Source organism: Numida meleagris, chromosome 9, assembly GCF_002078875.1.
Source record: "Numida meleagris isolate 19003 breed g44 Domestic line chromosome 9, NumMel1.0, whole genome shotgun sequence".
Lineage (NCBI taxonomy): Eukaryota > Metazoa > Chordata > Aves > Galliformes > Numididae > Numida > Numida meleagris.
Genome location: NC_034417.1, coordinates 1,477,961 through 1,493,357, shown reverse-complemented (window position 1 = coordinate 1,493,357; position 15,397 = coordinate 1,477,961). Strand labels below are relative to the sequence as shown.

The 15,397-nt window shown below is 52.3% G+C and overlaps 1 protein-coding gene and 1 long non-coding RNA gene across 5 annotated transcripts in view; one reads left to right on the top strand and one right to left on the bottom strand.

Moving 5' to 3' along the window:
* Positions 1-412, bottom strand: part of LOC110404010 — a 46,916-nt gene extending 46,504 nt beyond the window's left edge. For 2 of the 4 annotated variants that reach the window (XR_002442007.1, XR_002442008.1), the window contains exon 1: positions 288-412. This is a non-coding gene — a long non-coding RNA (uncharacterized LOC110404010). The remainder of the gene's footprint in view (positions 1-287) is intronic. The other 2 variants (XR_002442009.1, XR_002442010.1) reach the window with 2 other exon arrangements.
* C9H15orf59 (chromosome 9 C15orf59 homolog) lies at positions 348-7,501 on the top strand. Its single transcript, XM_021407869.1, has 3 exons — positions 348-486; positions 665-1,349; positions 6,693-7,501. Exons 2-3 carry the CDS (start codon positions 1,167-1,169, stop codon positions 7,368-7,370), a joined length of 861 nt encoding a protein of 286 aa, XP_021263544.1. The 5' UTR covers positions 348-486; positions 665-1,166; the 3' UTR covers positions 7,371-7,501.

Below are 15,397 nucleotides of genomic sequence, written 5' to 3'. Positions count from 1 at the left end.
AAGGATGCAGGTGGAGGGGATGGAAGATGTAAGCGCTGGGGATGGAGGATTCAAGTTGCAGGGATGCAAGATGCGAGTAACGGGTTCAGAGGATGCAACCACGCCGGTTTTCCCTGCTTGCATCCCCATGCCCCCCCACCCCACTCTGCCTCCACCCTCAGTGCATTTCCCCACCTCCTGAGGGAAGGGATGGGGGCTGAGGGGGTATTTTGATTGACCCCCCCCTTAAAGTAGAGGGGTCCCAAGGGATGTCCCCTCCCCCCAGAACCGCGCAGGTAACATCTCACCCCTTCTGACAGTGGCCGAGAGAAGGTGGCCCCCAGCCTCCACGCAGAAGCCCTGAGGGAGGAGGAAGAGGAGGAGGAAGAAGAGGAGGGGGAGGAAGGAAGAAAAAAAAAAAAATAAAAGGACGAGGAAGAACTTGGAACGGAGCCAGGCATTGGGAAAGGGCGATCTGGATCTGGCTGCCTGCTCGCCACTGTGCCGGTAAGTTCTCAGGTTGTCTGTCTGTCCATCTGTCTGCCTGTCCGTCCATCTGGCTCAGTGAGACCCCTGTCTGCATGTTTCAAAGCAAGGGTGGGGGGGGGTTATTTAATGCCTTCTCCCTCCCCGTTTTTCCATCCCCAGCAGGGCTGGCTCCCTCACTGTCTGTCTGTCCCTGCAGGAGGGGAACCTGGAGCCCCCCATCACTGCCCAGCATCGGAGCCACTGGCCCTGGAGCGAGGGCCCAGCACGGGGTGGCTGCACCGGTCCTGGGGGACACCTGGCCCTGCATCGCCCTCCCCATCCCCAGCGAGCAGGAAAAGCTCCATCCTCTGGATTTTAGCTTCCTGGGACATCCAAGGGACTCTTCCTCCTCCTCCATGGTCCCCCCGCGCCTCCCCACGGCAGCCAGCTGAGCCCCCCCTCACTCCTGCCCGGCTCCGCATGCTGCACCCAGAGCCTGGAGCAGCCCCCGGCCACCCCGCTGCTCCACACCGCGGCTCAGAGCCCCCCGACAACGGCCTCGGTGGTGAGGCGGGGAGGCCAGCGGGGACTCCTGGGGGGCGTTAAGATGTTGAGAGCTCTCCGGCCGAGAGGGGCTGCGCGGACGCCAGGCCACCGGGTTTGGGGGTCGCAGGATGGACAGAGCCCTTGGGGCCGGGAGCCGAGGCCGGTAGGGAAGGATGGACTCCCGGAGCTGCCAGGACAGGCAGCCCAGTGACCCCCCCAGCAGCAGCAGCAGCAATTGTAGCAGCGGCAAAAGCGAAAGCGAGAGGGAGAGGATCCGCAGCCGGATGAAAATGGTCATCGGGCAACTGGAAGGCATCTTGCAGGAGCTCAAGGAGGTCGCCAAGGAGCTCCGGGAGGTAGGAGAGTGCTGTGGGGAGAGGACATCGGGCGGGATGCAGCAATGGGGCGCAAGGAGATGGGGTGGTTGCGGCTGCGCCTGTCCCAGCCCTGTCCCCATCAGCATCACTTCCAAAAAGTGGGGGGAAATCAGCCGTATTTGGAGAAATTGCTGTTGACCTTGATGCTCGGGGCCATGCTGCCCATCCGTATGGATGCTGGGAGAGAGCTTGGAGCACCGAGATGAAGGTGGGCAAATCCTGGGGGATCTGGAGATGCTCTGTCCTGGGGGGTTCTGGTTCAAAACACAGGGGTAGATGGAGTGGAGGTGATGGTTCCCTCGTGCTGGTGGCCTGAGGGTGGTGAGTCCATGGAGGGAGACAAGGCAGAGCTCCTTTCTGCTGGCAAGAAATGCGTACATATCCATACAAAGTGTGGTTCAAGCTTCCACCTGGTCCACGGGTGCAGTGATGAGGAATTTGATTGTGGAAGGGCTGCACAACCCCAGTGTGTTTGTGAAGTGGAATTGTTTGTGGACATCTCGGGTGGGAATCTGATGGTGGCCTTGAGCATGGCTTGGTTTTGGGATGGGGCAGGTGGTTGTGTGCCCTGAGCCAAGTGTGGTTGGGTTGCTGGAGATGGGTGAGACCTCATTTCCACAAGAGATGGGCAGAAATTGGTGCAGGTTTTGCTGGGGGGTCGTGATAGAGGAGCAAAGCAGCCCCACTGTGTGGGTGACACGTGGGGGCACCAGCAGCCAGCTGGAGCCCTTGGGATGCGGGTGGATTGACAGCACACCTGGTGTAGGTGTGGCCATCCTCAGGGACATGACATCTTCTAGACTAAAGCATCCCCTGGGGCGTTCTTTGGGACAGCTCCGCTCACTCCATGGGGCTTTAGGGGGGTTGTTCCCCCAGGAAAGCCAGCTCTGGTCCCCAGGTGATGCCACATCCCAGTTCACCACCCCACCTGGTCCCTTATTCCTTCACAGAAAGCAAACCCGAGCACACCAAGAGCAGAAAGGCCCCTGGTTCCTTCAGCTCCAGTGGGACCGCCCGGAACCCCTCTGACAAATCCCTATTAAAAACAGTAATAATAATAATCAGGAGGCAGAGCTGTTTTCTGTTTAGCCTGAACTCACTTTACTCTCCTCCAGGAGCTCTGAGAGGCCTTTAAAAATGGCAATTCACAGCTGCTTCAGTGCCCCTTTCATAAAGCCCATGTATTTAAGGCCAGGAGAGACCTCCGCATGCACCTGAGCATCCTTTCTGAGTGCTCCAGAGCTTAACCCTTTGGCCTCCATTCAACCTTCGGGGCTGGAAAGTCCTTTATCGTCCCTGCAGCATCCTTGGTAGGCTGCTCAAGCCAGGTGGGGAAGAGGAAGAGGTGGCCTGAGGACACAAGGGAAGCTGTGAAGGGCTCTGGAGAGGTTCATCCATCCCAGGATGTGCAGGAGGAGATGGGGACAAGCAGGGCAGGGGACAACCTATGTGTACCCAAGAGGTACATCCCAAGCTGCCTGCAGCACAAGTCTGATGACCAGCCATAGGGCTCTGGGGACATCCATCTTCTCCTGTTCCTTCTCTGCACCCGTCCCTGCTCATCCCTCACTCCTGATATTGTTTTCTCCCTGAAGGCTGTCATTCCAGATGTCCATTGTATTGGGGATGCTGTTTTACCAGTCTTTTCTCCCACTCTCCCTCCCTCCCTCTTCCTTTTTGTGTATATAATTATTCTCCAGCACTCCACGACAGGGCTGTATTATGTGTGGGGAAAATTATTATTAAATCTCCATCTGAAATTGCACACTGGAAGTAAAAATTACACAAGAGGCCAGGACCAAATGTGCTTCCGCTGCGCAGGATCCACATCCTCTGCCCTTAGTACCTGTATCCTTCATCCTTGGTACCCACATCTTTGGTACTTGCATCCTGGGTACCCGTTTCCTCCATGTCTGCACCTCTGGTACAAACTCTGGTACCCACATCCCCCATCCCTGGTACTTGCATCCTTCTTATACAGCCCTAGTACCCTCATCCTCCATCTCTGGTACCTGTATCCTTCTTACCTGCATCCTCCATCCTTGGTACCCACATCCCTGATACCTGCATCCTCCATCCTTGGTACCCACGTCCCTGGTACCTTCCTTCCACATGGGATGCACAGTGGGAAGAGGCAATGCCATCTCTGCACATCCCCAGGTGTGCATACAGTCCCCAACTCCCCCCAAAAACCCCACAAGGAGTGCCCCATCACACCTACACCCCCTGGGGGAAGTGATGCCAGGACATACCCTGCTCCTCCCTTTGGTGAGAGGAAAGTCCTCAGTGCAACCCCTTTGAAAACAAAATGCCTTAATAACGCTGTAATCGATAGGGGATCAGTTGGGAACGCTTTGGAAAGTTCCTGGTGAGAGGGCAGCTTGCTATTCTAATAGCACGTTTCAGAGATGCGTGTGATGAGTTTGAACTCTTTAGTGGCTGATGATACAGCAAATGGTCCAGAGATGCTCGATGCGCTGGAACAGAAAACACAGAGTGCTCATTTATACGTGTCAGCTTGGGCAGAGAGGCCACAGTCACCCAGCTTCTCCTCGCTCTCTTGCAAGCGAGCTCCGATTAATCATTTATTCATTATTAAATATTTACCTCCCCTTCACCGAGAAGTGTTTGGGGAGACGCGGGAAGGTCCCTTCCTCAGGACTGCAGGGTCACGGGGCTGCCGGAGGCTCCAGACTGCTCCTTTTCCCAATGGAGGGGTGGATTTCCAATGCTGTGGGAAAATCCTTGGGGATGATTCGGAGCGCGGTGTTGGGAACGGGGACTAGGAATCACCGCTCCTCTCTCCGCCAGCTGCGGGAATCGGTGCTTTGCCCCGCGTTGGGAAAGCCACTGGGGTGGGATGACAGACACACGCACAGATCCCCCGTCACTGAACCAAAAGCTCCCCGCTGCCCCCCGCTTTGATCCCACCGCTGCTCCACTTCAAAGGCTGCGACGCCGGGGCCGTGAGATTGCGGCGCTTTGATGGCGAGCGTCTCCCTGCCCCTTCCATCCGCTCTTGGAGGTGCATGATCCACCGCCGCCCGCGCTGGGGAGACCACGCTGCCCGCTCAGACGCAGCCTTTGAAGTCCCCTCTTGTCCTCCCGTGTCATCCGCCGGCTCCCCAGCAGCTCCGCCGTGTCGTCAAAGAAATTATCTCTTGAATAAGAAACAGCACAGCCACTCTGTCAAAATGCAAGCCACTGCAGCCGAGCTGGTTACCAAAACCCCGTTTAAAAATAATAATTAAAAAAAAAAACCAATGATGCTCCAGTTGTTCATCATCCCACCGCAGGTATCCAGCTGGGGAGGGAACCACCCTGCTGGGGACACAGCTGTTATCCAGAAAGCTCCCAGCGCTGTTCTGCTGGGTGGGAACCCAGGGTGGGGAGCGCCCAGTGCTCCCAGCTGGGGTGACTGGGGGCAGCTGGTCCCGCTCTGGTCCTTCAGCCCAGCTCCATCAATTTGCGTTGTGTTTGGGAACGTGTGGGCTGCTGAGGGTTAATGTTGGGGGACAAAGCCTGGTGGTTGGGGCAGGGATGAGCTCCATCTATTTTAACAAAAAAGACCTTTTTTTTTTTTTTTTTTTTTTTTGCAGCAAGGTGAAACCTACAGAATCATAGAATCAAAGAACCATTAGGGTTGAAAAAGACCTCCAAGGTCACCAAGCCCAACCCAACCCATCCCACCATGCCCATTGACCACGTCCCTCAGTTCCACATCTCCATGTTTCCTGAACTCCTCTGATGACAGTGACAGCACCACCTCCCTGGGCAGCCCGTGCCAATGCATCACCACTCTTTCTGAGAATAAATTTTACCTAATATCCAACCTGAATCTCTCCAGGCCATCACATTTCATCCTATAGGCGAGGGATGTCCTGTCTTGGCCCCCAGGTAACCCCAGTGGCCCCAGCACCCACTTGCAGGTGCCAGGCCCATTCATCACCCCAAAACGCATTCAGAGCAACAGGCTCAGGTCTCTCTGTCCCTCCCCATCACCCCCATCCCAGCTCACTCTGCTAAAATCCTTTGACAATCCAAAGAAGCAGAGGGGAAGAAAAGACCAAATCCTGCTTTGCATTCAAATCCTCAGCAGGTACCCAGTGTCACGGAGGTATTTAACACCCCCCCACCGCCCGGTTAAAATAGAAAGTGCAGGGAAGGGCGCTCCTAAAAATAGAGCTGATGTGACACTAATCCCCTCGGGGACCGCAATGGGGACAGCGGAGACATGGATCCTCCCAGCACCCAGGTGCCAGTGTCCCCACGAGGGTCCCAATGGCGGGGGGAGGTGAGGAGGGTCCCCTGGTTTGGGAAAGGGACCCGGCACTGTGCCTTCCTGTAAAGAGAGATGATCTCATTCCAGCGAAAGGTTTCATGAAATCATTTTTCTGCCTTATTAAAAAATAATAATAACCGGGTGTTTCCCGGGGACAGCTTTTGTTCTGAGCTTCTTCCTCATTCTTTCCCATCGCTGAGAAAGAAGAGGTCATAAAGGCTTCTTTTTACTCTTTTTCCCCAAAAGGACAAAAAGAAAAAGGAAATAAAAAGCAATCTGGTCGTGCTTTGGGAGCATTTCCCATTTGAGATGTTTCTTGCGGGCGCTGCAGCTCCAGCCAGGGACCCTAGCTTGCTCTTGGCATCTTCCAGAGCTAGAGCCTGGAGAATGGATGGTGACTGTCTTGTGTCCTCCAGAGATGGTAGAGATACAGCAAGGATTGCTGGAGGCTTGTGGAGGAGGAGGTGAAAGGTGTCAGACAAGACATTGCTCACTGATTTGTCTTCCATCCTTATTTTGGGAAGCTCCTGGTTTACTTCCACCAGGAAATGATGTGTGCGTGGGCAGAGGAATGAAAAGGAAGGGCAAAGCAATCATGAAAAGTAACCCTACAAAGGACATATTTGGAAACCTTGGGACACCACTCTGTCCCCAAGATGCCATGCTCTCGCTGGTTCTTGATACATTAAACACTTTGTGAGTGATGGGGAACCATCCATCACGCAACCTTGGGATGGCCTGCTTCAGTTTCTCCACTTGGGGAGCTGAGATTCTGGGGGCAAAGGAGGTGGTTTTTACTGCTGTTTCCCCATGGTGGAGTGTGAGGGACCAGAGGATGCCATGCACATGGGTATCTGGGGTGTCTGCTCCCTTCTGACCTCCTCTATTGGGTCCAAAGCTTGTTGGGGGTCCCCAAAAAATAGCTGGGAGCTACTTGGTCTCCACGAGTAACCCAATGTCACCATGCCATTGGGTGGGCTTCCTCCTCCTCCCACCAAGGGCCGATCCATCCGTCCATCTGTCCGTCCATCTGCCCACAGGTAGTGAGCCAGATCGACCGGCTGACGTCCGACTTTGAGTTCGAGCTGGAGCCGGATGACTGGACCACAGCGACGGCCAGCAGCACCTCCAGCAGCGAGAAAGGGGGGGTCTCCTTCGAGCTGGGACCCCTCGACTTCGCGGCGGCCGACATCCTGTCCGACAGCTGGGAATTCTGCTCGTTCCTGGATACCTCCACCCCGTCCGACCAAGGGGACGGCCCCGACCCCCCACGGCCGCAGCCCCCGCCGTGCCGCCAGCCCGACTACCGGCTGATGAACGGCGGGGTCCCCATCGCCAACGGGCCCCGAGGCGGCACCCCGGACTCATCCAGCGAGGAGGCATTCGCTCCCCAACAGAAAGGTCCCCATCACCGAACGGCCGGCACGCGGGAGCGGGTCCGCTTCAGCGACAAGGTGCTCTACCACGCCTTGTGCTGCGATGATGATGGGGATGGCGCCGACGAAACCTCCCCAAACGAGGACAGCACCGAAGAGCGCGGCCTCAAGGTGACCCCGAAGAACCAACCGTCCATTGGTGGCAGTGGTGGTGGCACCACCGGAGGGCCACCGGCGCGGCGGCTGATGAGGAACAGCAGCACGCAGACTGTGGCCGACAAAAGCACCCAGACGGTGCTGCCTTACATCCCAGCCAAGCAGAAACTCAAAACAAAAAACTGACGCCGGTTCCGGACCGGCCAAGGGTTGGGGTTGGGGGTCTTGGGAAGGGATCAGAAGTATATATATATATACATATATAAATATATATTTAAATAAATCGCTACTACTAATAAAATCGAGATGAAAAGTTGGCAGAGGAGACAAATGTCCAACTACCTTACCCGTCGTTTTCAAGGCTCAGGGAACTTTCAGCTGTTTTGTGGATGGAAGATGCAGCTCAATAAACCATTCATCGTGGAGAATTCCAACAATAACACATAGAGATCCTATGTATATATGTATATGAGGGGGAACGTCCCTCCCTGTGATGCTCCATAGGCATTTGGTAGGGGAAATAGGATGGGAAAAACAAACTGAGAACTCACAGGTGGTTTGAGGGGGAATTAACCCCAGGAATGGCACTGACGGAGTTTGGGGACCCACGCTGCATCATGTCCCCATCTTGGCGTCTCCATCCTTGGGCAATTGGTATTTCTGATGTTACAAACCAGGGCATGCCTGCTGATGGGAATCATCTCCCATGAGCTGAAATAAGAAGTATAATTTCATTTTTTAGGATTTTTAAGGTTTTTTTCCTTAGTTTTTAGGATCTTTTCCCCTTCGCAGATGTATTGACACCACCTCCCTCTGCATTTCCCCATGTCCCCAGGGATGGGACCTTGTGAAAATTTTATTTGTGAAAACAAAACTTATTTTTGCAAATAGAAACACCAAGGGATTGAGTGTCCCCATTCCAAGTGCTGGAGAAGGGCCATCCCCCACAAGGAGACATGGGACAGGACAGATCCTCTGCACTCTCTCTACTACTTTGCATGTCAGCAGCTGGTTGCTTATTAACTTCTATGAGTTTTCTTTATAGCTGAGCCCCATTGTAAAAGTGTGATTACTAGATGCAGCTTTATTCTTTAATAATTTCAGGAGAAGCACGACATAAAAATTCCGAGCTGCTCAATCTGCAGGCAATGTCCTTGTGCTCTTCTGCACGACCAGAAACAGCCACAGAGGGGTTTTGCTGTTATTGAGCAGGAAAATGTGGGTGTTTTTAGGGCAAGATTCGAGAAGAGAATACGAATTATTAATCACAATGTAGAGGAACCATTCAGACTGGTAATAATTGCTTGGTGATGAATGGTGTTGAATGAACAGGCTTTGTGTCCCAGCAGGATTTGCATTGGTCACTCAAAATCATGGCTCCCACAGGACTGAAGGGGCTCTTTTTTGGCCTGGTGCAGTTCTTTTATTGTTATTCTTCACTCCTAAGTAACTTTCTGGGCATTCAGTTGGACGTCAATGTTTCCAGGGCAAGGAGGACACCTCGTCTTCCTCAGCACACCATATATGAGTGAATTAATATTTATCAGCTCATAGCAAAAAACTGCCCCACTTGACTCCAAAACAGCCCCAAACACCTGGGAATGTCCAGGATGGGGGCACCCATCCCCACCCCCCATCCTCAACCCCTCCTCGGACACCACAAATACTTTGAGAAAGCCCAAAACAGCGCCGGGCAGCTCACGAGAGCTGGCAGAGGAAGGGGCAAAGGGCTCATGTTTCCTCCAGAAGCAATAAAGAAACAATCAGCAAATAAAACGAGGACACGACCCAGCACGACGGCTCCGGCTGCTCTTCGCCTCGGGGACGAGATGTGACAGCTTTGCTCATTTTTGCCCTTTCCTCGCCCGCTGGTGGGTACCGTGCCGGCGTTTGGCACGGTTTGATGGGTTTTAAAGCAAAATTTCAGCTTTGCATTTGAATCAGCTGCCTCTGATCGGGGATGGTGAGCAAAGCAGGTTTCTTGTTTTCACCATCCTGGGGACAAAAATGCAAAGAAATGCTTTGCCTGGGGAGGAGGTCAGGGAAAATAGAAGCAAAATGAAGCCAGGCTCCCGGCAGCAGAGACAACACCTGCATCCCAAACACCCCTCAAGGCTCTCAGGGCTCCATCTCCCGAAGAAATCCAAATGCTCACCATGCTGGAGGAGCCCATGGGTCACCTCCCTCCTTGTCTTGGTGGCCCCCCCTTTCCCTGGTGGCCCCCACGGACCACGCGTTGCTCAGGGCTGGGTGCTGGCCTTAGCTGGAAGATGAATGCTTTGTTTTTTCAAGGGAGAGGCTATGCCTTCTGCCTCTGCTAATGTACAGCATCTTGTCTTATTTGTTCCTTGCTGTTCCACAGCTGAATTACTGCAAGAAATGTACCAGTGCCTCGTGCAATGCTTCTTCTTTATAACTGAGAGATCAGCTTGCCTTCGGGCTCTCCTTCCAGATACCAGGAGCTATTTCATCCTCAGGATGCTGAAGCACTTCCCTCCTCATCCTCACCCATCCAGCCCCACAGTGCTCTGCCCGTTGGGGTAAAAAGGATGCTGCGGGGAAGGAGCCCCAAAGCACACCTGCACTTCCCCAGCCTGATTAGCTCTGCAATGCAGTGAGTGTGTGTCCCATCTTTCCCAGCCATGCTTCCACCTCCATCTGCGTGCTCTGGAGCCGGATAAACAGCTGCTGGAGGTTATCTCCTTGCAGAAAGAAAATGCATTGCTTGCAACAGCCTCCATCCCTTCACGCTGTTCCTATCTCTCACATGGGGTTGTTATCACTGAGCTCTCCCAATACCCATGGGATGGAGATGCTTGAGCCTGGCTCCCTGGGTCCTGCCTGCTGAGTGGGGAGATGGGAATGAGCTGTCCCAGCATCCCCAGTGAGGGATGAGGGGGACTGAGTGGCAGCTGGAGGCAATGTGGAGCTCACGTCATCAGCCAGGGTGGTGAGGATGAGGCAGGTCCAGGTCATGATGGGAGTAAGTGGAAAGAATCAGTGGGGCATGGTCAAGTGTCCATGGGGCATGGATGTAGTTTGGGATATAGGCATGGGCATAGGCATAGTCTTGAACATAGACTTGGACATGGACTTGCATGTAGACATGGCTGTGGACATGGATATGGCCTTGCACCTAGATGTGGACATTGATATGGACATGTGAATTGGCAGGGACATGGATATAGGTACGGGCATGGATGTGGATGCAGAAATTTTCATTGGCATGGACATGGACATGAGCAACCCCACGTCACAGCTCGGACAGGTACCAACTCCAAGCTGAGCTCATATGGGCTCCCAAGCCCACAGACTGGAGGTGGCCTCAACTGGGGCTCATTGTGCCCATTAGGGTCCCCATGGTATGGCAGATCTTGGGTGGAAGTCACCAGGTCCCACCTGTGTCCTCTGTCCAGACATAGTGGCTGAGCTATGCAGTGCACCAGCTCAGCAAACTACGCTGCCACCGCTCCTCACATGTCACCTGGGTGCTGGAGCAGTCACACAGTGCCCATCAGAATGGGTTTGGGGCCGTTTTCTTCATCGAGACACATCCCACTACTTCAGTCTGCACCTTGCTATGCTTCCTGAGCTGAGATAGAGAAGATCCAGGTCTGGTCCTCTGGTGGCTGTGGCTCGACCTGCTACACGAGTGGGTAATGTTTGTAAATATTTACTGCATTATGCACCCTGCTGCACAGTGACTGGGTGCTCTCCCACCACTGGGTGGCAGTGGGTGCCCACACACACTCATGTCACCATGCCCCACACAGATGTTGAGGCTCTGTCCCTCTTGTCCTGTTATCCTGCACACTGCCAGGACACGGGCTTGAGTGCCAAGCAGGGACAATGTGGTGGCCCTATGTCACATCACCTCGGCAGTTGCCATCTCCACGTGCTTCATCCCCATTGAGGACATGGGGATGCTGCAAAGCTTTCCCCCAGAATGCAGCCAGAAAGGGTGGAGTTGAGGCCAAAAACATCACCTAACCTTAACCAGCAGCCCAGCTATGGGATGCAGCTGAAGCAAGCAGCACTCACTTTCAGGGCAGCAAAGACAGGCTCCTGCGCTCACCTTTGGGGAAAAGAGAAGGGGGAGAAAGTGCTCACAGCCCCACATCCCCTTCACTGGGAAGCCAGAAATTCCCCGAATGGGGACAGCTGCAGGGACCCCCCCAGCAGAGCCCCAGGACTCATCTGTCCCCTCAGGGCTCTCACCACGGTCCTGGATCCAGTCGAGCCTGCAGGAATGCAGCCGTGCCAGAGCAGCCCTGGAGGTGCTTGTAAGACAAGGGATGACATGCTTGATGGGACTTCTTAATTAGCTCTCGCTAAACCAAAATGTACCGGGGCTCCCCTGGCAGAACAGCGTCAGACAAAACATTAATCATGCTCCAAATAAATAATTAAAACATGGTGGCTCTTGAAAGGAAAAAAAAATAATAGTAATGAGCAGGGAAAAGCAAAGCTGTTGGCTTTGATGCAGAGGCCTTGGGGATGAGTAGAGCTGTGTCCCCAATGCCACTGAGCCAGAAGGGATTTTGCCTTCAGCAGAGCCCATGGCCAAAGTCCTGGGGCATCAGGGTCAGAATTGGTGGGACACATCCCAACCTCATCTTTGCATCAAAATGTTCATTTTTTACCAGCTATGGCTTCTAGTGCTGGAGGTGGCTCATCTGATGACCTGGGACATTACTCACAGCCACCACGAGATGCTACGCTCCAGCAGGTGGGTAAGTCACCCTAGGAACATCTCTTTGCTCATCACTTAGGGAAGAAAATAATAATTAAAAAAACGCTTGGAAAAAGAAACTCCCCCTTCCCAACCTCTTTTAGCCCAAGAGGAGATAATCAGTCATCTTAACCAACATGGAGCTTAAATGATGCACAAAGGAACAGGGTTTGGGAAGAGCTGATCCCATCCCTGCTCCCTACAAGGTATTTATTAAAGAGTAAATTTCAGAGCAGCTCAAAGCTAGGCCGTGGTGGGATCACTGATGGTGCTGTTAGTGCGATGACCAAATTTTAAAGCTTCTCTTTTTTCCTCTCCTGGCCCTTCAGGGCTGCAAGGAAATGGGACCGCTCTTCTGTCCATCAAAGAGCAAGCAGCTCCATAGGGCAGCACCCCCTGCCTTCCTTCTCTTCTAAACCTGGCTCCAAATCAGCCAAGGAAGCTGCAGTTCACCCACATTGAACGTGGGACACCTGCAGATGCTCAGGTCCAAACGTGTCTTATGGCATTAATATTTGCTGGTAATGAAGTTAGATAGCACTTGGAGCTCCAATCAAATTAGGAAAGCTATAATGAACAAGAAGTGGTGCATTAATTCATTAGCAGGGAATTACACTAAATTATCTCGGCAAATACAGCAAAACTTTAATTTACCAGAGGTGTTTTCAAATGGCTTTTGCTCCTTCACATCCACTTTCACCACATCACTTTTTTTTTTTTTTTTTTAAAAAAAAAAGGCAGCTAGAACAAGAGAAGTGAATTAACTGCAGCTCCTTAGGGAAAGGCCATTGTCTCTGGGATGGTAATGAATGCCCACAAGGGACACCAGGAACTTTGCTTTCCCTCTCCTTTTGTGAGGAAAATGGATATTATTTACAGTAAACCACACAATTTCACCTTTGCAAAGATTTAGAGCAGCATTCTGCTTTGCTAATTGCCACAGAAAAGGGGAAAAAAGGAAAAAACATGTAGCAATTTACTTGAACATGTGCAGGCAGAGCATTAATAATGCACATCTTCAGGAAAGCAGCTCCGATACAGATCTGCTGATTTGTGAGCACCTAAAGCAAAAAAATGGGGCAGCCAAAGCTTCATGTCCTCTTAGGGGGGGCCCAGAGCTGTGAGGATGCAGAGGGCTGAGAACAAACACAACTTGTGTCACCCCAGCTCAGCACAACCAGCTTTCGTGTTGCACTGAGACCTTACAGAATGGGCAAAGCGAAGAGCTCCTCTTTTCCCTTCTTGGGCTGATGCAGCATCTCCAAGATCATTCAACCTGCCAAACCCTATCCCTCCTTCCTCCACCCCAAGCCATCCTAAGATCCCTCCAGCATCATCCTTGTTGGGATAAGGAGCCACCATAAGCTTGCAGAAGGGAAAACCCCCAGTTCATTATTCTTACCCATCTTTAATTGTTCTTACTGTGGTCTATGCCCCAAGAGGGACAGTTTGGAGCAGTCAAGGCAGATGGGCGTTTGCACTCACACAGCCCTAGGATGGTGCAAATCTCCTGCTCCCTTATTACCCTTAAATCTTTTAAAGTATCACCTGCTGTTCTCTTGTGCAGTAAATTCTTTTTCTTTTAATTAATTGCCTGGCAGCCCCCTCATATCCTCTCACCAACATCTCCATACAACGTGGCAATCAGAGGAGGTGGGAGACACCAGTGAATAACCGCACCGCATTCTCGTTCCCATTATTAATTCCCACAAATTGATTGTTCTACCAGCATCTGTGGCTTCCTAATTAAGTCTTTACTCAGGTGCTCGTGTGTGTAAGGGAAACGAATGCTAATAAAGACCAGAAGCAGCAGTTACAGGATGCGGTGTGCACAAGTATGCTGACTGAGCATTACAATGGGAGCAGGAGCAGCACCAGCCACGGGTCCATGAGCTGCACCAACACCCCTTGAAGGTTTCTCAAGCTCACCCAATCCTCTCTGCATCCTAAGTGGTTCCACCAAGCATGCTCAGCTCCTCCAGGCACCACTGGCAAATGGTTTTATAAAAAAGTGAAGAAGCCATGGTTGGAAGGGGCCACCAATAGAGACCAGTCCCCACAACATGGCAGTCCCCCTGCCCTAGGGTCAGCTGGCAGCACCCCCTTGGTGCACCCTAAGGATCTCCCTGGACACACTCAGCTCAGCCTCCCTGGGCACATCATCCTGTCAAGTCAAAAACTAAGAGGAAGGGGTTTTAATCTCCCACAGCTCCTCCAGGAAGCAGCTTGCGCATCAAACGTGAAGGCTGACAGCCTGATAAGGGGAAATCTCAACCTATAAGAAAATTTTACATGGCTGTCTCGTTTTTCCACCCGATTATTTCAGCTCAGCTGCTTAATTCATTGCAAAGAGAACTAGGAAACATTTTCCCTAAGCACGTTGTCCCCAGGCTTCTAAATCAAGCTCGCCTAGGGATGGGGATCCTACTTCACACCCCACAGAGCACAAGTGCCAAGCTAATTGCTCCGTGCAAACAGGATCATTCCCTGACAAGAGGTTGCATAAGGCTGTTAGGGAAGGATCATTTGCAGCAACATAGCTCCGCTCAGATTTTGTCTGAGTGTGTCGTAAGGAAGATCAGCAGTGCTAGATTGCAGCCTAATGGCTAGGGTTTTGCAGCCCAAGAGCTTAAGGGGGAAAAAAAATTAAGATGACAACGCTCATTCTATGATTCAGCTGCCAAGAGGAGGCAATGCCTTTAATCAGCAGCAAATATAGGGAGATATAGCAAAAACAGAGGACCAAAAGCCCAAGAACTGGAGCTGCTGGCGTTGCTCTCTGCCTCACCGCTTGGCCTCCGCATAGGCTGTCTAGGACTCAACTTGAAAAGAGTTGCTGAGTTCATGGAATCATTGAGGTTGGAAAGACCACTAAGATCATCCAGTCCAACCATCAGCCCATGCCTAGGACTGCTCTAGGTCATATCACTCAGCGTAACACCTACACTTTTCCTAAGAAATCTCCAGGGACAGTGACTCCACCACCTCCCTGGGCAGCCTGTTCCACTACCTCACCACTCCTTAAGAGAAGAAATTTTTTGTAACACTCAACCTGATTGGATAGGGTTGTTGCAAGCATCAAGTATTTGACTTCTTGCATAGATGGAAATCAAAAGCGTGTGGATAGAAGGCAGCCAACAAGCTTGGGTACACCCCTTGCAAAGCACACCATCCCCAACTAAGGCACACTCTTGGTTCGAGGTGTCTGCCTCCACTGCTGACTGACCCAGGAATTGCATGAAACAAGGCAGTCCACCTGATGCAGCGCAGATTTTTATACCTGCTGGCACTGCAAGTCACATGGGCATTTGGCTGCAGGATAAGATCAGACCATAGGTGACCATTGCTCCCAGGGTATCCTTGCTGCAAGTAATGCACAGGACAGGGTAAACAAGCAACTTTTGAGAAATACTTGGGTTACTTGGAAAGTCCCGATAAGAGTAAATGGTGTTGAACTCTTCGCATTAGGAGCTGAGATGTG